Genomic DNA, 24,259 nt, shown 5'->3' on the forward strand with positions numbered 1-24,259 from the left:
GTGAGCGGCGTTTTGCGGTCCGGCTGTTCTGTACATAAGGGAGACACAAGCGGGCGCCAGGTAATGCAGCCTCGCAGGTATCCCTGTCATTCCCCTGATGAGTCCTTGGTAGGACGAAACGCGTCGGGAGACGCTATCTGACATGAATGTGGCCGGTGGATCCGCATATTCATTACTGTAAATGAGCGGCCCCACGTGGCCGCATACAGGAGAAGATGCGGCCAGAACAGGAAGCAGCGCCGGTGAGGGAGCGAGCCGGGTGAGTATTTTCAGAACAGCGGGGGGCGCACAGGGGGTGGGAGGGCAGGGGGCACATAGACCTTTATTTTAAACACAATTATTCATATCTTCTCTACAGCAAACGCTGCTGCAGGGAAGATATGAATGGGGCTTCAGCACCAGATGCTGGTACGTGTGGTATCCAGTGGGCACACGGGCGGCAAATGTGTGCCACACCGATGTGCCACAGAAACGTAGGGGCACACGGACACGGATAATTCCGGTACCGGAATTATCTGGACGTGTGAGACTGGCCTTAGCCAGTAAAATAAATATGTGATTCTTCAGAATTTAGTCTTTACCTGATGAAGAGACGTATGTAGTCTCGAAAACTTGCAATTTGTTACCATCTTTTCAGTTAGCCATTAAAAGGTATCAACCACTGAAGAGTGTGCAAAGCAGTCATCGAAGCAAAAGGTGGCTACTTTGAAGAATTTAGACTATAAGACATATTTTCAGTTTTTTTGCTAAGTATATAATTCCACATGTGTTAATTCATAGTATTGATGCCTTCAGTGTGAATGTACAATTTTCATAGTCATGAAAATACAGAAAAATCTTTAAATGAGAAGGTGTGTCCAAACTATTGGTCTGTACTGTATATTACACACACCCCTAAATTAAAATCAGTCATGCTGGGCAGCTCACAGCCTCCTTGTGTTATCCTGCAGTCTTAACTTTGCTTTCCGATGTCCTGTCACTTCTGCCCTTTCCCTTCTAGAGCAGACATGAGAATGGAACTCTTCCTCATCTCTACAGGCCGGCCAGGCTCCTCTCACCAATGAGAGAAAGTGTTACTCACAGGCATGGATCATGGTAGTGGGAGCGGCAGCGGTCATTACACAGGCAGTAACTCTCAACTGACTCGCTGTCACCTCCACTAGTCTGGCGGCTGGTGCCCTGTTCGATCGAACATGGCGAAGGCCAGCCATAGCCACATACTCTATATGGCAAGGAAATTATTATTAGCAATACAATGAAGGAAAAAAAAAAACTAAAAAAAACCTCAGACTTTAAGCATTTAATCAGATAAAGTGGTTCTTAAATGAATTGGTCAGCAGATTTTGTCACTTCATCTGAGAGCAGCATAATGTAGGCAAAGACCCTGACCCAAAGATGTATCAGTTTGGAGCTAGGATCCCGCAAATCAAGGCAGGAGCCGACATCTCCTCCCTGCATGTGAGATACTGATCTATACGCTGCAATGCATAAGCAATGCAGAGCATTAGATCAGCCATCATTCAGTAGAAAGTTTATGTCCCATCCTGGGACAATGTATATTAAAAAATAGGTATATTAAAAAATAGAAACAATAAAAAAAACTAGAAATTGTAGGAAAAAAAATGTGGAATGGCATAAAAAAAAATAAATGATAAATTGCTGGTTTTTGTTCATTGTGCCTCCCAAAAAAAAAAAAAAAAAAAAAATCGGAATAGAAAGCGATCAAAAAAAGTCATGTGCCCGAAAATGGTACAAACAAAAACGTTAACTTGTCCAGCAAAACACAAGCCCTCACATAACTGCCGGCTGAAATATGGAAAACTTTATATCCATCTAAATATGGGGATGCAAAAACTAGTTTTTGCAATAAAATGCTTCTTTTATTGTGTGACAGCAGCCAAACAGAAAACCCGATATACATCTGGTATCGCTGTAATCGCACCGACCCGAAGAATAAAGTCTTCTACTCACTTATACCACACGAGGAACGGCGTAATCCATTAAATAAAACCAAATCTTTACCTGCTGTTGATTTTTTCATTCTGCCTCCCAAAGATCCCAAAGTAAGGCTCAGCTCACATTTATCTGGCGCTCTACAATGAGCACGTACATCGGGGTTTCCATGTAAATCTCCAAAATACGCGATTCAGACAGAACCCTCAGCGGAAAAATCCTTATAATGAGGCAGATGGAGGTACTGTGGACACCTTCTGATCTGTGATCTGGTGGTGACCATCTTTTTTAGGTTTGTTGAATTGTAGAATTTACCTCATTCTTTGGAAATGATAAACAGGGACAGATGTCCTCCTGGTAGATCCTTTTTAGAAAAGGACAAGTTCTCTCCATTAGTGGCTCTTCCTTCCATGCTTTGAATTCATTGTAAAGTGAGAAGTCGGCCTGTAAAATTTAACAGCATTATAAAATAATTTATCTTAGTGTGTAACTTTTTGAGCATTAGATCCTATTCAGAATTCATTTTTTCACGTATGTGTTCTGTGTTTTTTATAGATCGAACACGCACCCACTATAGTCTAAGGGGCTGTTTACATGTTTTCCTTTTGGCAGGAAGTTTGCAAAAAAAGGGTCATGGATAAAATGCCAATTTTTGAGTCATGGAACAGCATTACATATTCTATAGCTCGGTAAAAATGAATGGCAGCACATATTGCCATCTTGCAAGCCGTGTGCTGTCCGATTTTAACATCGTAGTGGATAGGAGAGCCGTATGCTGTCCGCTTTTAACACCGCAGTGGATAGGAGAAGCAATACAATTCAGTGATATTTATTGTGTGAAAAAATATGAAACAATGAATGTAAAAACTGAAACACTGACCGACCAAGCACTGATGAAATGCGTACAGTTTTTTTGCATACCAGAAAAATCACAGACGTCTGCAGGGGGGCTTAGACTGGTATTCTACGCATGGACATTAAATACGATAACCGCTTATTCACGCAATAAGGAATTCCGTTCTAACACGTCTGAATGCCTCAGCAGCAACCAAATCTTATCCTGCAGCAATTTGATCAATTTTTTTTAATGAAGGGAACCCGAAAGCTCATACATGCTGGCCACTCCACAGGCAGCAAGTAACGGATACTGGCTGCTTGATTTAAGGCACGTGCGATTCTGAAACATTGCAGCGCTTCAGAGAGAAACATACCTTAAAAGCCATCTTGGAACAAGGCGCATGGGAGACTCATCATATAGGGTTCTCAGTGGCTTCTCCCCACACATGAAGGGAAAGACCTGTCCTTCAAGGAGGGCAGAGAGAAGCCACCATGGACATGGACCCACCTGTCCACCTAGTCTCCCATGCGACTCGGTCCCCGCAAGCTTTTAAAATAGGTTGTTCTCTGAAACGCTGCAAAGTCAAAACAGACCTGGGTGAAATTATACAACCAGTGTCTGATAAATGCTGCTTGTGGATCAGCCAGCATGCATCAGCTGTCAGGTTCACTTCAAATTTTTTTGCACATGAATGCGTAATCCTGCAAATGTAAGATTAGTTACCTATAATAATTGATTCAGTTGCCATTTTGGAATGTCAGGGCATTGTAAAAAATACTAACAGTACCTTCGGATAATAAAAGGAAAGGAAACCATAACAAAAGTATCCAGAAAAAAAGAAAACATTTTTTTTTATTACCTCTTTACATTTTTTCACAATTGGCTGCATTACAGTAAGGTCCTGAGTGCCAGCTCCCATAGCACTGCTCGTGCTTTTGTTCCTTGCATGGCCTTTCTTAAACGGAGTCTTCCCACCTGGCTGTAGCTCGTTTGTAGGAGAGGATGGGGATGTGGAGAGAAATCCCTTTAGGGCTTTAACTTCTGCTTGCAATATATCAATCTATAAAATAAAAAAACAACATTGTCAACCAAAAAATATGCAAGATACCCTGAAATAAAAAGGAATCACCCTGCACATCTGCACTTGAACTTAAAGGGGTATTCACACGACCAAAAGTTCATTTTAATAAAACAGGATTTTTGGTTGCTTACCGTAAAATCTGTTTCTTGAAGCCTCCATTGGGGGACACAGGAACCATGGGTGTATGCTGCTGCCACTAGGAGGCTGACACTATGCAAATAAAAAAGTTAGCTCCTCCTCTGCAGTGTACACCCCACCGACTGGCATTAAACTCTTCAGTTAGTGAGAAAGCAGTAGGAGATAATGAAACAAGGTTGAAAAACCATAACCACAAACTTGAGAACTGAAACGTGAGAACAGTCATAGAACAGATAACAACAGAAAACATTGGGAGGGAGCTGTGTCCCCCAATGGAGGCTTCAAGAAACAGATTTTACGGTAAGCAACCAAAAATCCTGTTTTCTTTATCGCCTCTCATTGGGGGACACAGGAACCATGGGACGTCCCAAAGCAGTCCCAAGGGCGGGAAAAACAGACTTCCATCAGGTCAGAGGACTCGCCACTGCCGCCTGCAGGATCCTTCTGCCTAGGCTGGCGTCCGCCGATGCGTAGGTATGGACCTTGAAAAATTTGGCGAACGTGTGGATGGAAGACCAAGTTGCCGCTTTGCACAGCTGTAGGGCGGAAGCCCTGTGGTGCACCGCCCAGGAGGCGCCGACTGCCCGGGTAGAGTGAGCCTTAATCCCAGGAGGGGGCACTCTGTTCTTGACCCGGTAAGCCTCCAAAATTGCCATTCTGATCCATCGAGCAATAGTCGCTTTAGAAGCCGGCTGGCCTCTGCGCGTGCCATCAGGAATGACGAAAAAGGAATCCGTCTTCCGGAAAGTGGACGTTCTGTCCAGATAGATCCTCACAGCCCTGACAAGGTCTAGCTTGTTCAACGATCGCTCCAGAGGATGAGTCGGAGCTGGACAAAAGGAAGGTAGAACGATGTCCTCGTTGAGGTGGAAGGTGGAAACCACCTTAGGAAGAAAAGAAGGTGGGGGCCGGAAAACCACCTTGTCCTGGTGAATGACCAAAAACGGAGGACGGCAAGACAGGGCCGCCAGCTCGGAAACGCGGCGAATGGACGTGATGGCCACAAGAAAGGCTACCTTCCATGATAAAACTGATAGAGGAATCTCCCTAAGAGGTTCAAAGGGAGAAACCTTCAGAACGTCCAGTACCAGGTTTAGGTCCCATGCCTCCACAGGGGCCCTGTACGGCGGGACGGCGTGGGCTACCCCCTGAAAGAAGGTCTTAACCTGTGGCCGAGAGGCCAAGGTCTTCTGAAAGAGGATGGAAAGCGCAGAGACCTGACCCTTCAGGGAACTAAGAGCCAGGCCCGAATCCAGTCCTGCCTGAAGGAAGGCCAAAAGAGAAGGCAGGGAAAAAACCATAGGCGGAACGCGGTTGGACTCGCACCAACGGAAGTAGGCCTTCCAGGTGCGGTAGTAGATCCTGGAAGACGAAGGCTTCCGAGCCTGAATCATGGTGTGAATCACCCGGTCCGAAAAGCCGGACGCTCTTAGAACCGCGGTCTCAACAGCCACGCCGTTAAACTGAGCGACCGAGAATTCGGGTGGCAGATCGGACCCTGGGACAGCAGATCGGGCCTGTCTGGAAGGCGCCAGGGAGCGTCCGCGAGAAGGTTGACGAGCTCCGCGAACCAAGCTCTCCTGGGCCAATCCGGGGCGATCAGGATGACCGGCACCCCTTCCGCTTTGATCTTCTTCAACAGTTTGGGAAGTAATGGAAGGGGTGGGAACAGGTAGGGCAGCTCGAACTGTGACCAAGGAATGGCCAGAGCATCGACGCCCACTGCGAGAGGATCGCGGGACCTGGAGACGAACTGCGGAACCTTCCTGTTGACTCGGGACGCCGTGAGATCCACATCCGGAGCTCCCCATCGAAGACAAATCTGATGGAAGACCTCCGGATGCAAGGTCCATTCCCCTGCCGCGAGGCCCTCGCGGCTGAGGAAGTCGGCGGCCCAGTTTTCCACGCCGGGGATATGCACCGCAGATATCACCGGAACAGTTGCCTCTGCCCAAAGGAGGATCTTGGATACCTCGGCAAGGGCCAAGGAGCTCCGAGTCCCCCCTGATGATTGACATATGCCACAGCCGTGGCGTTGTCCGTCTGGATCCGGACTGGAAGGCTCCTGAGGATCCTTTCCCAGTGGCGGAGGGACAGAAAGATGGCCCGAATTTCGAGGACGTTGATCGGCAGAGATGACTCCTGCGGCGACCAACGGCCCTGAACCGTCAGGTGGCGAAAAACCGCACCCCAGCCGATCAGGCTGGCGTCCGTTGTCACCACCTGCCAGTGAACCGGAAGGAAGGACCTGCCCTGGGAGATGAGAGGTGACGTCAGCCACCAGTTGAGAGACCGCCTGACCCGAAAGGAGAGTTTGATCAGTCGATCCAGGGAGAAGACCGACCTGTCCCACTGAGACAGAATGGCTTGCTGAAGGGGTCGCGAATGGAATTGGGCGAAGGGAATCGCTTCCAATGTAGCTACCATCCTCCCCAGAACCTTCATGGCCGAACGGAGGGAGGGAGGGAGGTCGAGGACCCTGGAGCAAGCGTATGTCCCGACAAAGAGTGGATCTCTTGTCTTTGGGAAGGAAGACTTTGCTCTGACGAGTGTCGAAAAGCATGCCCAGAAAGATGATGCGCTGAGAAGGAATAAGGCAGGACTTCTTCCGGTTTACCAGCCACCCTAAACGGGCTAAGGTGTCGAGAACAATGGACAGGCTTTCGTGGGCCTGAGCGAAGGACGGAGCCTTGATGAGGATGTCGTCGAGATATGGAAATAGGACCAAGCCTCTGACTCTCAAGATGGCCATCAGCGCCGCCATGATCTTCGTGAACACTCTTGGCGCGGTTGCGAGACCGAACGGCAGGGCAACGAACTGAAAATGATCTCGTTGCACTGCGAAGCGCAGGAAACGGTGATGTCCGGGAAATATCGGGACATGGAGGTAGGCGTCCTGGATATCTATTGAGCATAGAAACTCCTGAGCCTCCATGGAAGCAATTACTGAACGAAGGGATTCCATCCTGAAGTGTCTCAGGCGAACCCTCCTGTTCAGCAATTTGAGGTCCAGAATGGGGCGAACTTTGCCGTCTTTTTTCGGTACCACAAAAAGATTCGAGTAGAAACCCGTGAAGCGTTCTTTTTCTGGGACGGGAACGATTACCCCGGATTTGAGCAGAGAAGCGATGGCTGAGAATAAGCCCGGAACTAGAGCGGGGTCTCTTGGAGGACGGGATTGGAAGAAACGATCCCGAGGTTGGGAAGCGAACTCTATTTTGTATCCCGAGGATACAACTTCCCTGACCCATGCATCCTCTACTGCAGAAATCCAGACGTCCCTGAAAAGGAGAAGACGGCCGCCCAATCTGGGAGTTGGGCTGGAGTCTTGTCGAGAGTCATGCCGAGGTGGATCTTCCAGTCCTGGGCCTGGAGGATCTACCCTGGGAGAAACGAGGACGCCAGGACGGAGTGGGCCTAAAGGACACCGCCTTCTTCTCTTGACATGCCTGTGGCCTCTGTTGCTGCTGGGAAAAGGAGTTTGATGCAGCGAAGCGACGAAAAGGCTGAAAAGAACGAAACTGTCGTCTAGGAGGAGGGCGACGAGGCTTAGCCTGGGGGAGAAGAGAACTTGTACCCCGGTGGCGTCCTTAATTATTTGGTCCAGCTGGGAACCAAAGAGGCGAGAGCCCTGGAAGGGCAGACTAGTAAGGGACTTTTTGGAGGACAAGTCCGCCTGCCAGGCCTTGAGCCAAACGGTCCGGCGGATGGCAACGGCATTGCTGGAAGCTTGAGCCGCACAAGACACGACATCCAGGGAGGCGGAAACCAGGTATTCACCAGCGTGGGAAATCTGGTTGGCAAGTTCCGCTAATTGTGCGGGAGGCGCCCCGTCCAGGATACCTCGCCGAAGATCCTTGGCCCATTTTGAAATGGATTTTGAAGCCCAAGTGGACGCAAAAGCTGGGCATAGAGCCGCTGAAGCCGCTTCAAAAGCAGATTTCGCGAAGGATTCTATAACTATCGTTTGAATCCTTCAGAGATGCTCCGCCGGACAGTGGAAGCACCGTGTTGGTGGACAGCCTGGACACAGGTGGATCCACTGAGGGAGAGACCGTCCAATTGGCGGTAAGTTCTGGAGAAAAAGGATATAGCACACCCAGGCATTTTCCCCTCTGAAAACGCCTAGTGGGGTTCTCTCTCTCTCTGGACAAGATTTCCTCGAATTCAGGATGAGGAGCGAAAAATTTAGAAGGTGGTTTGGCCCGTCTAAACGAAACCGCCTGATCTGCGGGTTCCGTAGAGGGATCCTTGATGCCACAGGTTTGGTTTATTGCCCCAATGAGGTTCTGTACTGTCTCACTCATGGTGGCGATTTGGCTAGGATCCAGCTCTGAAATATCCTCCGAAGGCGCATCAGATAATGCCTCGCCCGACTCAGGGGAGGAGAATCGGTGGGACACCAACCGCGGGGGAGGGCCAAGCGGCGAGATGGAGCGCGAAGAGGACTCAGACCGACGTTCCTGTCTGGACCTTTTGTGGCTTATCAAGGAGGGCTCGGGCGGCGGTTCCTGCGACCCGCTGGCCACTGCAGGGGTCTGCAGGGGTAACCGATCCAGCGCGGACACTAGGGTTTGAGATACCCGTGTTAAATCGGCAACCGATTGTGACAGAGAGGCGGCCCAGCCTGGGATGGGGGGATCACTCTCGGGCGGAACAGCCGGGGGATCCTGGGCGGTGGGAACAATCGGGTTGCTGCAGGACTGACACAGCGGGGAGGACTGACCTGAGGGAAGTTTGCTGTTACAGGACGAACATGCAAAGTACGTGACTAAGGCAGAAGATGAAGAAGTCGGGGGACGAGAGCGGCCCCCTTTAGAGTTAGACATTTTGAAGAGGTCCCTGAAGAAAATGCCAGCAGGTTAGGGGACAGTGGGGCAGAGGAGGGTGTCAGTCTGCAGTGCAGAGCTACTCACGGCAGACGAAAAACCCCGGATACCAGGAGCTGCAGGCCTGGAGGAAGATGCTGTGGATCCCCAGCGCAGATGGCGTGCGGTGTTCCCAGCAAGAGCGCTCTGCGAAGTTCCCCTGGCGCAGGAGCGTGGCACGATGAAGAGAACTCGTGCCCTGAGCGTCCAGCAGCGGCGTGGAGGAAGGGGCGGAGCCAGCCAAGATGGCGCCGGTGGGTGGGGAATGCCGGGCGGGAGAAAGCCCGCCCGATGATACCGGAAGTGACGGAGCGCGTCACCGGAAGTAGGCCCCGGGGGAAGCCGGGGCCTAAATTAGCGGCCGGTGACCGCTGAAATGGGTGCCGGCGCCGAGGAAAAGGTGCGGGCGTCCCGTCTGACAGGCGCGGCAGCCGCCGCAGAAACAGCGGAGCGCCGGTGTCGGCGCCGGAAGTAGGCCCCGGGAAGAGCCGGGGCCTACATTAAAAGGCCGGCCGCCGCAGGAAACGACCGTGGCCGCTGAAAAGGAGGGACGGCCGTGGAGATAAAAACAGAGCGGCTGTCTGTAGTGGGGGCCGCGCCGCAGAGGAAAGGGTCTGGGGCACCGATTAGAGGTGCAGAGCCACCGTGGGAAGGTAGCGCCGCGCAAAGGATGGGCCCCGAAAATTGTCCCTAATTGCTGGTACAGGAAGGGTGCTGCCGCAGGAATAGCAGTGCGGCCGCAGAAATGCAGGAAGAAGGGAATCCCGAGGCCGCCCAAATACTCACCTAATATCCCACGCCGTCTACTAACCTTAAAAACGTGGAAGATATTAGACGTCCTTGGAGCTGATGGACGTCCTCTTCTCCTCCGACCGACAGGCTCTGGAAGGCGAGTGGGTGGGGGACGGAGCCAGGACCGGACTTCTGAGCACGCTTGTGTGCTAGGCTCTTGGTCCTGGAGAGGGATCTATGAGGATACGGGGTGGCAGTACACGCCGTACTCATAGTCCGCTTTGTGGGACTACAGGTGTGACTGCTCACCCTGTATCCCTTCCAAAAACCTGAAAAAGAAACGACGCACATTGAGGTAGATAAGGGTCTAATGAAAGACCCGTGTCCACCTCCTACTGACACTAAGCTAAACTGAAGAGTTTAATGCCAGTCGGTGGGGTGTACACTGCAGAGGAGGAGCTAACTTTTTTATTTGCATAGTGTCAGCCTCCTAGTGGCAGCAGCATACACCCATGGTTCCTGTGTCCCCCAATGAGAGGCGATAAAGAAATAGATCTTAGAATAGTAATACTTTCCACAATTGGATGTGGTTAAATAAAAGGTTCCTGTGCTGAGAATGTTATTCATGTCCCCTGCTGTGTACTGTGTAATAGCTGTGTCTGACCGTGCAGGAACATGGTATGATCATACGTCAGCTCCTGGGCGGGGGGGGGGATGGGGGGATACAAAAGAGCATACAGACATCACAGGAGGGGAATCACAAATTATTGAGCTAAAATATTAATTCTTTGAGGTAAATTTTTTTTAAAAAACCAGCAGGAAAATGTTTTACCTCACAGAAAGAATTATTATTATAGCGCCATTTATTCCATGGCGCTTTACATGTGAGGAGGGGTATACATAGTAAAAACAAGTACAATAATCTTACCAATACAAGTCACGACTGGTACAGTAAGAGAAAGGACGCTGCCAGTGAGGGCTCACAATCTACAAAAGAATCAGCTGTGATCCCCTGCTGTCCTGTCTGTAAACTCTTTTCCTTCCCCCTCCCCTGCCCAGGGACTGCTGTATGATCAGACCATGTTCCTGCACGGTCAGACACAGCCATTACACAGTACACAGCAGGGGCACATTTATCAGATTATTTCAGCACAGGGCCAATTTTTTTTTTTTTTTTTTACATATCCAATTGTGGAAATTATTATTCCCAGATCTATTGATTAAAATAGGGATTTTTGTGCACTCACCGTAAAATCCTTTTCTCCGAGACGCTCATTGGGTGACACAGACCATGGGTGTTATGCTGCTGCCACTAGCAGGACACAAAGCAAAACACAAAGATTAGCTCCTCCTCCGCAGAATACACACTCTGCTAGCTCTACCCTGAACCTGTTCGGTGTCAAAGCAGTAGGAGCTCATAAATGGTAAACAACAAGGCAACATGTCAAAAACCAAAGAGCAAACCACAAGCCAACAGGCCAATAGGGTGGGTGTTGTGTCCCCCAATGACCGTCTCTGAGAAAAGGATTTTACGGTGAGTACACAAAAATCCCTATTTCTCCTTTGCCTCATTGGGGGGGACACAGACCATGGGACGTCGCAAAGCAGTCCCTGGGTGGGAAACAGCGCAACAGCTGAAACCTTGTATACCACCAGGTCAAATCTGCCCTACAGATGTGATACTGCCGGTTGCAGAATCCATCTGCCAAAGGTCACATCTGCAGTAGCTTACAAAAGAATGTTGTGATGCTCAACAACCGCGTGCAGGCTGGACCAGCCACTGCCGTGCACACGTGCTGTGCCAATGCCTGGTGCTGAATGGCCCAGCAAGCCTCCACTACCCGAGTGGAGTGTGCCTCGATCCGCGCAGGGATAGGCTGAACCCTGGCACGGTAAGCGTCATGGATCACTGAAGTGATCCCTCTGCTATAGCAGCCTTAGAAACAGGTAGGTCCCTTTCTGATTCCGTTTGGAAAAGCGGAAAAAGGGAATCAGATGTGTGAAAAGACGCTATCATGGGAAAGTATTTCCTGAGTGCCCTCACAAGTCGAGGAGTGGAGGACCTTGTCCATACGATGAGCCGGAGCTAGGCAGAACGAGGGCAAAACTATGCCCTAATTTCAGATGAAAGGAAGAAATGGTCTTAGACAAAGAAAAAGATGGAAACGTCCTCAACACCACCTTGCCCTGGCGGAAAACCGGGAAAAGGAGCTTTGCTAGACAAAGCTGCTAACTCAGAAACCTGCCTGATGGATATTATTGCCACAAGGAAAGCAACTTTTCCAAGAAAGAAGGGGAAGCGACATATCCTGCAGGGGGTTCTAAGGGAGCCTCCTGGAAGGCACCTAGGACCAGATTAAGATCCCAAGTATCTTATAGAGAGGGACAAGATGCAAAACCCCCTGTATGAAGGTCTTAACCCTTGACTTGGAAGCTATTCTTCGGTGGAATGGGAAGGATAGAGCTGAAATTTTGCCTTAAAGAACCCTTCTTCCGAAGGTTAGGTCAGACGAAGAGGCTAGGTCTAAGCGGTAGTGTCTGAAGAAGGTTGAAGGTGATGACCAGGTGGCCGCCTTACAAATTTGATCTAATGGTACCTCTGACCTTTCGGCCCAGGAGGTCGCCACAGCCCTTGTAGAGTGGGCCTTCAGTCCCTGCGGAACGGCGTTCCCGGTGGATGAGTACGCCAAGGCTATTGTGTCTGTGACCCAGCGAGCTATAGTGCCCTTAGAAGCTTTGAGTCCTTTTCTGGGTCCCTGGAAGCAGATAAAAAGAGACCCTTCCTTCCTATACTGCTGGGTGATTTTAATGTATTGGACTAGACACCTTTTTACACCAAGTGTATGGAATTTCTCTTATTTTTAGGGTCTGGACAGAAAGAAGGAAGGGTTATTTCCTGAGATCTATGGAATGTGGACACAACTTTTGGTAGATGGGCAGGGTCTGTTTTTAGTATAACCTTATCGTCCAGGATTTGTGTAAAGGGAGGGTTTGCAGACAGGGCTTGGAGGTCACTTATCCTACGGGCCGATGTCAGGGCTATTAGGAGGGCCGTTTTGAGTGAAAGAATCCTAAGGGGTACCGATTCTATAGGCTCAAACGGGGATTCTGTTAGGGCTGACAATACTAAATTCAAATCCCAGGTTGGTAATCTACGTATAGTTACAGGTTTAGACCTTGCGGCTGCTCTGACAAACCGTATTACCCAAGGGTTGGCCGCTATGTTTTCACAGTATAATGCTCCTAGAGCTGCTATCTGTACCTTTAAAAGGTACTTACTGAAAGGCCTAGGTCTAACCCCCTTTGTAGAAATTCTAATATTTCAGCCACTGGAACCCCGTCTTGCAACCTTACCCCGGAGGAGGACAAACATTTTTTCCAGGTTTTGCCGTATATTTTTGTGGTCACAGGTTTTCTACTTTTCATTAGTGTGGATACTAGTTTGTCAGAAAACCCTCTTTCCCTCAATAATGAGCTCTCAAATTCCACGCTGTCAGATGGAGATTCTCTGACTGAGGGTGGAACACCGGTCCCTGAGACAGGAGGTCCGGAAGATCCGGAAGAACCCAGGGATCAGTGATCGATAGCATCCTCAGCCATGGGAAACAGGCTCTCTTGGGCCAGAAGGGGGCTATTAGGATGACCTCTATGGTTACTGATCGCCGGTAGCTGTGAGCGCCACTTTGTGGTCGGCGCTCAAAGCACACCTGATTTTCTGATACATAGCAGCGAACAGCAGATCACTGCTATGTAGCAGAGGTGATCGTGCTGTGCCTGCTCCTAGCCTCCCATGGAGGCTATTGAAGCATGGCAAAAGTTAAAAAAATAAAAAAAAGTTAAAAAAAATATGAAAAAAATAAAAAAATATAAAAAGTTTAAATCACCCCCCTTTCGCCCCAATCAAAATAAATAAAAAAAAAAATCAAATCACACATATTTGGTATCGCCGCGCTCAGAATCGCCCGATCTATCAATTAAAAAAAAGCATTAACCTGATCGCTAAACAGCATAGCGAGAAAAAAATTCAAAACGCCAGAATTACGTTTTTTTTGGTCGCCGCGATATTGCATTAAAATGCAATAACGGGCGATCAAAAGAACGTATCTGCACCAAAATGCTATCATTAAAAACGTCATCTCGGCACGCAAAAAATAAGCCCTCAACCGACCCCAGATCATGATTTTTTTTTTTTTAGCAAAGTTTGGAATTTTTTTTCACCACTTAGGTAAAAAATAACCTAGTCATGTTAGGTGTCTATGAACTCGCACTGACCTGGAGAATCACAATGTCAGGTCAGTTTTAGCATTTACTGAACCTAGCAAAAAAGCCAAACAAAAAACAAGTGTGGGATTGCACTTTTTTGCAACTTCACCGCACTTGGAATTTTTTTCCCATTTTCTAGTACACGACATGCTAAAACCAATGAGGTCGTTCAAAAGTACAACTCGTCCTGCAAAAAATAAGCCCTCACATGGCCAAATTGACAGAAAAATAAAAAAGTTACGGCTCTGGGAAGGAGGGGAGTGAAAAACGAAAAATCCCAAGGTCATGAAGGGGTTAAAGATTGTGACGTGCAGGCAGCCGCTATGGTTGGCCTTAAACATCTTCCTGCTGACTCCCAGGCCCCTTTAAGAAAAGTATCTGCTCTTTTATCAAGAGGATCTTTCAGGGTTCCCATATCCTTGAATGGCAATGCGAACTTTTTCGAAGCCTTAGCTACCGCAACGTCGAGTTTGGGGGCTTTATCCCATGAGACAAAAGCCTCTTCTTCAAAGGGGTATTTCCTTTTAATAGACGGAACCAATGCATTTTTCCTTTCAGGTTTCTCCCACTCCTTTTTAATTAATGCTTGAATGTTTTCATTAAGGGGAAACACCTTACGCTTTTTTTGGGATAGCCCTCCAAACAATGTCCTGCACCATTTTATCAGTATGAGGGTCCAACACCCCCATTGTTGATCTCACTGCCTTTACAAGGCCATCAACCTCATCTAGGGGGAAGCAATGACGACCTCCACTCTCATTATCCGAAGAAGAGAAGGAGGAATCCTGCGTGTCTGAGTTTTTACTCTCGGAGCTGGAAGAGTCAGAATTCCTATCAGGAAAGCATTAAGCTACTTACTGGTAGCGGCATTTTTCGGAGGCCCATGACAGCACTACGAGAGAGGGGATCCGCCCTTCAGGAACAGGAAACCTACAGATACAAAAGGGCGGCACCTCTCCCTATGCATCAGTTGTATTTCAGAGCCTGAGAGGACTACCGCGGTTAGTAGCACACAAATATACATTATATACAGTTTATGTACAAAAATAATCCATCATATTGAACTATATACCACACGTGAGATCTATCTATCTCATTATATATACACTATAGGAAGTGCAACCCCCACGTGAATAGGGAGGGAACTAAGGGTGCTGTCATGGGCCTCCGAAAAATGCCGCTACCAGTAAGTAGCTTAATGCTTTATTCGGAATCCCATGACAGCACTACGAGAGAATTACAGAGATGTAAACTACCTTAGGGAGGGACTATAGCCTGCAGCACCCTTAACCCGAAGGTGAGATCAGAAGAGAACCCAAAGTCCAACCTATAGTGCTTGAAAAAGGTGGAAGGGGATGACCATGTAGCTGCCTTACATATCTGGTCGATCGACACTCCAGATCTTTCAGCCCAGGATGTAGCCATGGCGCGGGTGGAATGTGCCCTCAGATTCTGCGGAGCTGGACCTCCACCTGCAGTATAAGCCAGAGAGATAGCCTCCCTAATCCACTTCGCTAGCGTGTACTTTGAAACTCTAAGACCTTTCCTGGGACCTTGGAAGGATAGAAACAACGCATCCTCTCTCTTCCAAGCATCAGTGACTGATATATATTCTAATAGACATCTCCTAACATCTAATGTATGGAGTAACTCCTCTTTGGAATTAGAAGGATTAGGGAGAAATGACGGTAACACTATCTCCTGAGATCTGTGAAAATCTGAGGCCACTTTTGGTAAATAAGCTGGATCTGGTCTGAGGACTACTCTGTCCTGTAGAAATTCTGTATAAGGGGACAGCCTAGAAAGAGCCTGTATGTCTCCTACCCTACGAGCAGATGTAATTGCCACCAAAAACGCTGTTTTGAGGGATAGTAATTTTAAGTGAGGCTGAATGTAAGGGCTCAAATGGTTCCTTAGTCAAGGCTGAAAGGACTAGATTGAGATCCCAAGGCATTGACCTATTCCTGTGTATAGGTCTGGATCTACTAGATGCTTTGATAAACCTTGATACCCAATAATTACCCGCAATGTTACAAGAAAATAGAGCCCCCAGGGCTGATACTTGTACTTTTAGTGTACTTGTGGATAGATTTAGCTCTAGCCCCCTCTGCAGGAATTCTAGAATCTGGTTGATTGGTATACCCTCTTCAATATTAAAATTTGAAGAGGCCAGAAACTTCCTCCAAGTTCTAGAGTAGATCTTAGTTGTTATGTTTTTCCTACTCTTCATAAGGGTATCAATTAGGTTTGGAGAAAAACCTCTGCTTTTTAACAATGACCTCTCAAAAACCATGCCGTCAAATGGAGACCCTTCACTTGTGGATGGTTGATCGGACCTTGATGAAGTAAGTCCGGAATGTCCGGCAGCACCCAGGGGTCTTTCACGGACATGGTCCTGAGCCAGGAAAACCAAGCTCTTCTGGGCCAGAACGGAGCGATCAGTATGACTCTCGCTTGATCCTCCATTATCTTTCTGACCACCAGCGGCAATAGATTGAGCGGGGGGAACGCATATGCCAATCGGAAATCCCATTTGATCAGGAAGGCATCCACTGCCAGTGGATATTCCCTGGGATTTAAGGAACAGAAATTTATCGTCTTTCTGTTGTGCTTGGTGGCAAATAAGTCCACTTCTGGATGACCCCACATGTGGACAATCCGGTTGAAGATCTTTGTGTTCAGAGACCATTCTCCTTGTTTTAAGGTGCTTCGACTTAGAAAGTCTGCTCTTATATTCTCTCTCCCTCTTATGTGAACTGCGGATAAAGATAGAAAATGGTTTTCTGCTGTCTGGAGCAGGCGATCCTCTACTTCCATCAGGGACTTGGAGCGTGTTCCACCCTGGTGATTCACATAGGCCACTGCCACCTGTTTGTCGGAGAGGATTTTGACATGGTGACCCTGTAGATATACGAGGAGTTCTTTAATTGAGAATTCAATTGCCATTAACTCCCTCTGATTGGAAGAGGCTGATGTTTGGGGATCCCATAAACCCTGGACTACTACGTCACCCATGTGTGCCCCCCACCCCGTGGGGCTGGCGTCCGTCGTAATTACCCGAGTCACTTGAGTCACCCAGGGAACTCCTGCTGACAGATTGTCTTCCTTCAGCCACCATCTAAGAGATGTCAGAACCTCTGGACTCAACGTCAACTGACCCTGCAAGGAACCTTGTAAGACTATCATAATTCAGTACGTCAAACTGTAAAGGTCTGGAGTGGAACTGTGCCCAACGGACGGCCGGAATACAGGAAGTTAGGGAACCTAACAAAGACATAGCCTGTCTAAGAGTCATGGTTGGTTTATTAATTGCTTTTAATACCTGTTGTTGGATATGGAGCAGTTTATCAGGTGGAAGACAGCATTGTTGGGACTCGGAATCTAACAGCAGCCCTAGAAATCTCTGGGTTTTTAGGGGTTGTAATCGGGATTTTTCATAGTTTATAATCCAGCCCAGACGCTCTAGTTTAGACATAGCTGTTTTTACTTGAGCAAGGCAATGGTCTGCTGAGTTTCCAACTATCAGGAAATCATCCAGATAAGGGATTATGAGGATATCAAATTCACGTAAGTGTGCCATGACCTCCGCAACAACTTTAGTGAATACTCGGGGAGACGTTGAGAGGCCGAAGGGAAGGGCTCTAAATTGAAAATGTCGAACAATACCCCCCATAGACACTGCCACACGTAGAAACCTCTGAAAGTTCTCATGGATAGGAACATGATAATACGCATCTTTTAAGTCCACAACTACCATGAAGCAGTGTTTGAACAACATTTTTATTGCAGAGCTGATTGACTCCATTTTAAATGTGGCCTTAACCAGGTATTCATTAAGGGATTTAAGGTTAATAATAGTCCTAAATGACCTGTCCGGTTTTTGAATCAGAAATAGAGGAGAGTAGAATCCACTCCCTCTTTCTGACTCTGGGACCTCAATCAGCACGTTTTTAAGGCATAAACTCACAACTTCTGCCTCTAAAGCCGTCTGTTCAATAGTGGAGGAACGTAAGGGGGTTAGCATAAACTTATCCCGAGGCCAGTGAATAAATTCCAATTTCAGGCCTTCTGAAATAATACCTCGGACCCAGTCACTATTTGAGATGTTAGTCCATGCGGAAGAGAAGGCTGACAATCTCCCTCCCACAGGGATTGCTAGTCATTGGTCCGGTTTCTTACGTTCTTTTGAGGAACGGCGGAACATGTAACCCGTACCTCTCCTGCGTCTATCCTCCCATCTAAAATTCTCTCTAGAGGGCGAGGATGCGCGCTTCCTTCCGCGACCAAATCTCCTCCTGTTGAATGGACGCCGATAAGAGGCTGATGACAAACTAGGGAATTTTTTCTTGTCATCTCCAGCCTTTTCAAGCAGCTCATCCAAGGTTGGCCCAAAGAGATATTCCCCTTTGCATGGAATAGCGCATAATTTGGACCTTGATTGAATGTCACCCGACCAACACTTCAACCACAGGGCTCTACGAGCCGCGTTGGAGAGTCCTGCTGCTCTGGCCGCCATTCTGACCGAATCGACCGACAGGAAAGCCGCAGCATCTTGAATCACCGGAAGCGCACTTAGAATAGAACTTCTGGAAGCGCCTTCTTTAAGCTGGGATTCCAACTGTTCCAGCCAGACCATTAGGGATCTGGCTGTACAAGTCGCAGCCACTGCCGGTCTCAAGGATCCGGCTGCCATCTCCCAAGTACCTTTAAGGAAGGTATCCGCCTTCGTGTCAAGAGGGTCTTTAAGGGATCCCATGTCCTCGAAAGGTAATGCGGCTCTCTTTGATGCCTTTGCCACCGTGGCATCTAATTTAGGGGCCTTGTCCCAGGTATCCACAGTCGTATCCTCAAAGGGATACCTGCGTTTTAAAGCTGGTGGTAATGAGCCTTTCTTCTCCAGTTTCTTCCATTCTCGGAGAATCAGGTCTTGAATTTTATCATTCACCGGGAAGGATCTACGCTTCTTGTGTTCCAAGCCACTGAACATTAGCTCCTAACGGGAAAGCTGAGTCTTAGGTTCTTCTAGGCCCATCGTACCTCTGACCGACTTAACTAATTTATCCACCCGGTCCAGAGGCAGACAGAATCGGCCAGATTCCTCTTCTGATGACGAGGAAGAGAGATTTGAGCCATAAGAACCTTCCTCTTTATCTTCCTCTGACAAATCAGAGATCACCAAGGCTCTCTGTTTTGAACTTCCCGCCTGGGACATAGACCGCAGGGATTCCCTTACTTCTGTACGGATCATCTCACGTAGATTAGCCGTAGAAGCAGATTCTTCCGCTACCTAGGGGAGGACAATAAGGGTGATACCATCTATCTAGCCTGATGTCACTCAACCCCTCCACTCCTGTAGACCTCACCGTCTGTTGTATACAGGAGGCGCATAATTTTTTAGTATAAGAATCTGGTAACGGGACTTCACACAGGGCACACTCCTTATGTTTCGACTTTGCACTTTTCTTCCCCTAGAATGACAAAGTATAAGGGGCCCGCGTCACTGAGTGAGCATTCACGTAGATCTCTTACCAGTGTACGCCAACAAAGGTACCGGAACACGAGGGGGTTCTTTGCCAGTCGATGCTCTAGATCCCTGCTTGGACGAGCTTTTACGGCTGGACTGGTCACTCCTGGCATGCTCCTTCTCCGTGGGCTTTTGTCGCACCTCCTCCGACAGCTGAAGCTGCCGCTCACCATCACTCTCCATGATGTGGATGTGACCAATGGCAGAGGTCTAAATCCAGCTCCTGCTTAAATCCCCCTCAGATCCGGTCAGCAGGCTGCCTGGCGCCACTCTCCTTGGTTCCTGCTGATGAGGCTACAGCTGGGGGGTCAGCGCCGTGTGTGAGGAGTCCGGCGTTCAGGATCGATGGGCGCCGCCATCTTGGATGAACTGCGCATGTGCAGTTCCCCAGTGACCCGGAAGCGCCTGCTGACTCTGCCCCCTCGACGTCACTGCACCCGGAAACGCTCCAGCTAACGCTGAGAGCGATGCAGGACGCCGAAGAGCACGCAGTAGCGCTCCGGATAGCGTTCCCCTCCTGGCACCGCTACCTCACCACCGCGCTGCACCACCACATGAACCGAAGGAGCGCTATACTTACCGGCGCTGGCGCTGAAGGAGATCAGGAATCCTCCGGACTCTGCTCCCTGCTGTCTACGTCACTGACGTGCAGTCCAGCCAGGACCACCGTGACGTCTTCCAGGGGTTTCCGCACCGGCCGAGGTAGGAGACCCCCCCCCCCCCGCTACCTGATTCGGTCCGGCCGGCCTGGGATCCATTACGAGATTCATCTGTAGGATCCTGTCCCTTCAGGAACAGGAAACCAACTGATGCATAGGGAGAGGTGCCGCCCTTTTGTATCTGTAGGTTTCCTGTTCCTGAAGGGCGGATCCCCTCTCTCGTAGTGCTGTCATGGGAATCCGAATAAATGATTGTTTCCTACTAGCTCTCCTTTCGCCTTTAAAAGGGAGTTAAACACCATCTCAACCTCTGATTTAATTACCGAACGTAACTCAGAGTCGAAGTTTGGGGTCTCCTCACAGAGGACTCGCTCAATACAGGAGTCACATAGCTTCTTATCTTAAGACTGTGGTAGGGCTTTCTCGCATAAGGGGCTGGTTCTATGTTTCGTCTTCCCCGTTCTCTTCCTTGCCTAAGAAATGGAGAAGGGGAACCCCAATTACAAAAAGTGAGCTTTCACGAAGATCACTCACCAATCTGACGCAGCCACGGGTACCGGTTCTTGAGGAGGGGCAGGATCCTGAGGTGTGTGATCCGTGGCCGGCAGCAGGTTTACCACACTGGAACTTTTACTATGCTGCGTGGAATAGCTACCGGATCGAGAACTCTGGTTGTCCGCAGAAGTTCGCTTTTTCTGAGCGTCCGACTTCTGCCGCTGATGATGGCGCTGCTGCTGCGGTGGCTGGAGCAGCTAATCGCGGTCCTCCATGGCTTACTACCTTGGGCCGGCATGCAGCAAGGGGACTCCATGTGCACTTTTTTAAAGGATGGCGCTCATCCCCTCCCCTCGTGGCTGCGTTGTTAGAGGAAGCGTCTTTTTTTTTTTTCCCCTTTCCTGCAGCTACTGCGCATGCGCGCGCACTCAGCGACTCGGAAATGAAGGATTCCGGTTCCGGGGCAGCGCCATCTTGGTGCAGTCATTCACCTCACTGCCCCTGAACCGGAAGTTACTCCACTACTTCCGGTGCAGCGCCATCTTGGAATCCGGCGTCCTGTGTGCGGCAGAGTGCTGGAGCGCCCCAACTCCTATCCGGAGTGGCGGCTGCGCTTCCCCACTCTCACGCTTCCGGACCCATCGGTCGAAGCTGTGGCGGCCTTGGATACCGGACCAGCCGTGGCAGGGGCCTCCCCGCTGCCAGAACCCAGACTGGCTGGCTCCGGATCTTCGCCAAGTTGGTCTTTACGTTCCGGTCGGTCATGACAGGTACCGTCCGAGAAGGTTCCCCGTCAGGGACAGGAAACCAAACTGATGCAGGGGAGAGGTACCACCCTTTTATCCTGTAGGTTTCCTGTCCCTGAAGGGCGGATCCCCTCTCTCTCTCTCTCTGGTAGTGCTGTCATGGGCGACTGAGAAGGTTAGGTTTTCGCGCATAAATCATAGTGGAAGCTACTTATTGAGAGAAAACCAGCCTGGGCTAAAAAAAAAAAAAAAAAAAAAAACAGGATTCAATGGCCAAGCCATTGAACTCCGAACCCTGGAGTTCTGGTGAAAGATTGGCCCTTGAAAGAAGGTCTGGACGGTCTGGTAACCGCTGCACTAGATCCGCGTACCACGCTCTGGGGCAAAGAGAATCACTGGGATTCTCTCCGCCTTGATCTTCCCGGAGGAAGACTGGCGTCGGTGGTCAACACCCGCGAGGGATAAGGAAGTAGAACTTTACCCAAATCAATGAGGACAACAATTTCCACTGCCTCAGAGACTGCCTGATCCGGAGACCCTGTCGAGAAAAAAAAAAACGAAGGCTGGTAGCAGTGCCTGCTGCAAAAGAAAGAGATGCAGATTAGCGAAACGGTACTGATAGTATTGTCAGCACCATTCTTCCCTGGACCTGCGTTCCAACCTGCACGGAAAGAGAACGGCCAAGGGGAAGCTTCCGAGCTTCCCGGATAAGTGTGGAAATCTTTCTTGAAGGGGGAATTATCAACCCTTGGGAAGCTTCCAGGCCTAAAAACGAGGATCCTCTGGGATAGAGCTGGAAAGGACTTGCTCAGGTTCACTAGCAAACCTAGACGAATCAGAGTGTCCACGGTGATGCTGACACTCTACGCAGGCTTGAAGGGACGATCCATTGATAAGGAGGTAATCTAGGTAGGGCAGAATCACCACTTCCCGAGAGTGCAGTATAGAAATAACGACTGCCATGGCCTTGGAGAACAGCCTGGAAGCCGTGGCGAGGCCGAAGGGTAAAGTCGTGAACTGAAAGTGGTTATCTCCGATGGTGGTAATTTTCTTGTCAGGATTGTTGAGGCAAGCTGGCATGTCCGGCTGAAGAACCTGGCTCCAGAAGGGGTTACTTGGGGGTGACACCCCATGTTCCCATCTGTTTCTGGTGTGGGGAGAGCGGACCCATTAAAGCAGGGGTCCCCAACTCCAGTCCTCAAGGCCCACCAACAGGTCATGTTTTCAGGATTTCCTTTGCATTGCACAGGTGATGCAATTATTACCTGGGCAAGACTAAGGAAATCCTGAAAACATGACATGTTGGTGGGCCTTGAGGACTGGAGTTGGGGACCCCTGCATTAAAGGAATCAGTCGCCTCGATGAGAGCTCAGGCTGGCGTTGCAGGAGGGGATACGGGGAGACGACACTCCGCGTGCCCGCCTGTTGCTGATTTTGGGAGATCGGGACCTTGAAAGGCCCTGTCGCCCCTTGAATCCGTAGAAAAAAAAAAAAAAAAAAAAAAAGGGTAAAAAAGGAAAAAAGTTAAAATAACGTAGAGATCTGAAGCCAGACCCAAGTGCCTCCTACAGACACTAAGAAAGAACTGGTTCAGGGTAAAGCCAGCAGAGGGTGTATAATGCGGAGGAGGAGCTAATCTCTTTTTTGCTTAGTGTCCTCCTAGTGGAAGCAACATAACACCCATGGTCTGTGTCCCCCAATGAGGCGAAGGAGAAATGTACTTTTGTTCATGAGAAAACCCCTTTAACAATACACCTTTGGAATAAGGTATAATCCTTATTCCAAAAATGTTGAGGGGCTTTGTAAAATGTAAAGAAAACAATGCAAGGATTCTGAAAATCGCTTATAGCCATGTTGTATTCACAACAGAACATGGTAAAATGTATAACTCTATGATCCATTTCATTAGGAAAATGGACTCAATTAGAAATTGATGGCAGCAACACATCTCAAAAACGTTGAGACACGGCCATGTCTACTATTGTGTAGCATCCCTTTTCACAACAGAGGGTAGACATCTAGGATGTGAGGAAACCAATTGCTAAAACTTTGGGAGATGAATGTTGTCCCATTCTTGTCCGACGTAGGTTTCTCGCTGCGTCATAGACTTAGTTCTCCCGTGACGGATTTTTTGTTTCATAATGCATCAAATGTTTTCTATAGGTGAAAAGCCTGTACTGCAGGAGGTCAGTTCACCACCCGAACATTTTCTCTGCAAAGTCATGCATGCTGTTGTGATGCAGTACGTGGTTTAGCATCATCTGGCTGAATTATGCAAAGTTTTCCCTGCAATAGACATTGTCTGCACCACAGCATATCTGGTTCTAAAACCTCTGTATAAAAGTCTGCATTGATCATATAATTCAAGATATGCCAGCTGTCCAATGCCATAGTCACTAATGCAGCCTCATACCCACAGATACCGGCTATAGAACGGTGTCCCGATAAGATGGTCCTTTGAGTCATTATGACCTGGAGATCCTGCAGACTCACAGGCACATGAAGAATTGTAATTCATATGACTGCAGAATAGGTTTCCATTTTGCCCAAATCCATTTTAACCTGATCTTTGGCCCTCAAAGGATGACATCATTTCTGGATTGTATTGATATCAGACTTCTTTGCATGATCGAGTTTTTTTGTGGATTACACAGCAAACTGTTCACAGACAATGAATTCTGGGAGTATTTCTTAGCCTATGCAGTGATTTTAATAACAAAATCATGTCTGTTTTTAATGCAGTGCAGCTTAAGGCTATGTTCACACATTGCGGTTTTTACCGCGGTGATTTTGCAGCTGCGGGTCCGCAGCAGTTTCCATAGCGTTTACAGTAACCTGTAAACCCTATGGAAACCGCAAACCGCTGTGCACATGCTGCGGGAAAAAACGCGCGGGAACGCAGTGGTTTACAACCCGCAACATGTCACTTCTTTGTGCAGAATCGCAGCGATTCTGCACCCAT

The 24,259-nt window shown here is 48.7% G+C and overlaps 1 protein-coding gene across 1 annotated transcript in view; it reads right to left on the reverse strand.

Moving 5' to 3' along the window:
- Positions 1-24,259, reverse strand: part of RAB3IP (RAB3A interacting protein) — a 97,160-nt gene that overhangs the window by 27,798 nt on the left and 45,103 nt on the right. Inside the window, exons 6-7 of the mRNA XM_069764618.1 lie at positions 3,651-3,851; positions 2,269-2,397 (exon numbers count right to left, since the gene is read on the reverse strand). Of these exons, the coding sequence (XP_069620719.1) occupies positions 2,269-2,397; positions 3,651-3,851 (330 nt within the window). The remainder of the gene's footprint in view (positions 1-2,268; positions 2,398-3,650; positions 3,852-24,259) is intronic.

Source organism: Ranitomeya imitator, chromosome 4 (assembly GCF_032444005.1).
Source record: "Ranitomeya imitator isolate aRanImi1 chromosome 4, aRanImi1.pri, whole genome shotgun sequence".
Taxonomy (NCBI): Eukaryota; Metazoa; Chordata; class Amphibia; order Anura; family Dendrobatidae; genus Ranitomeya; species Ranitomeya imitator.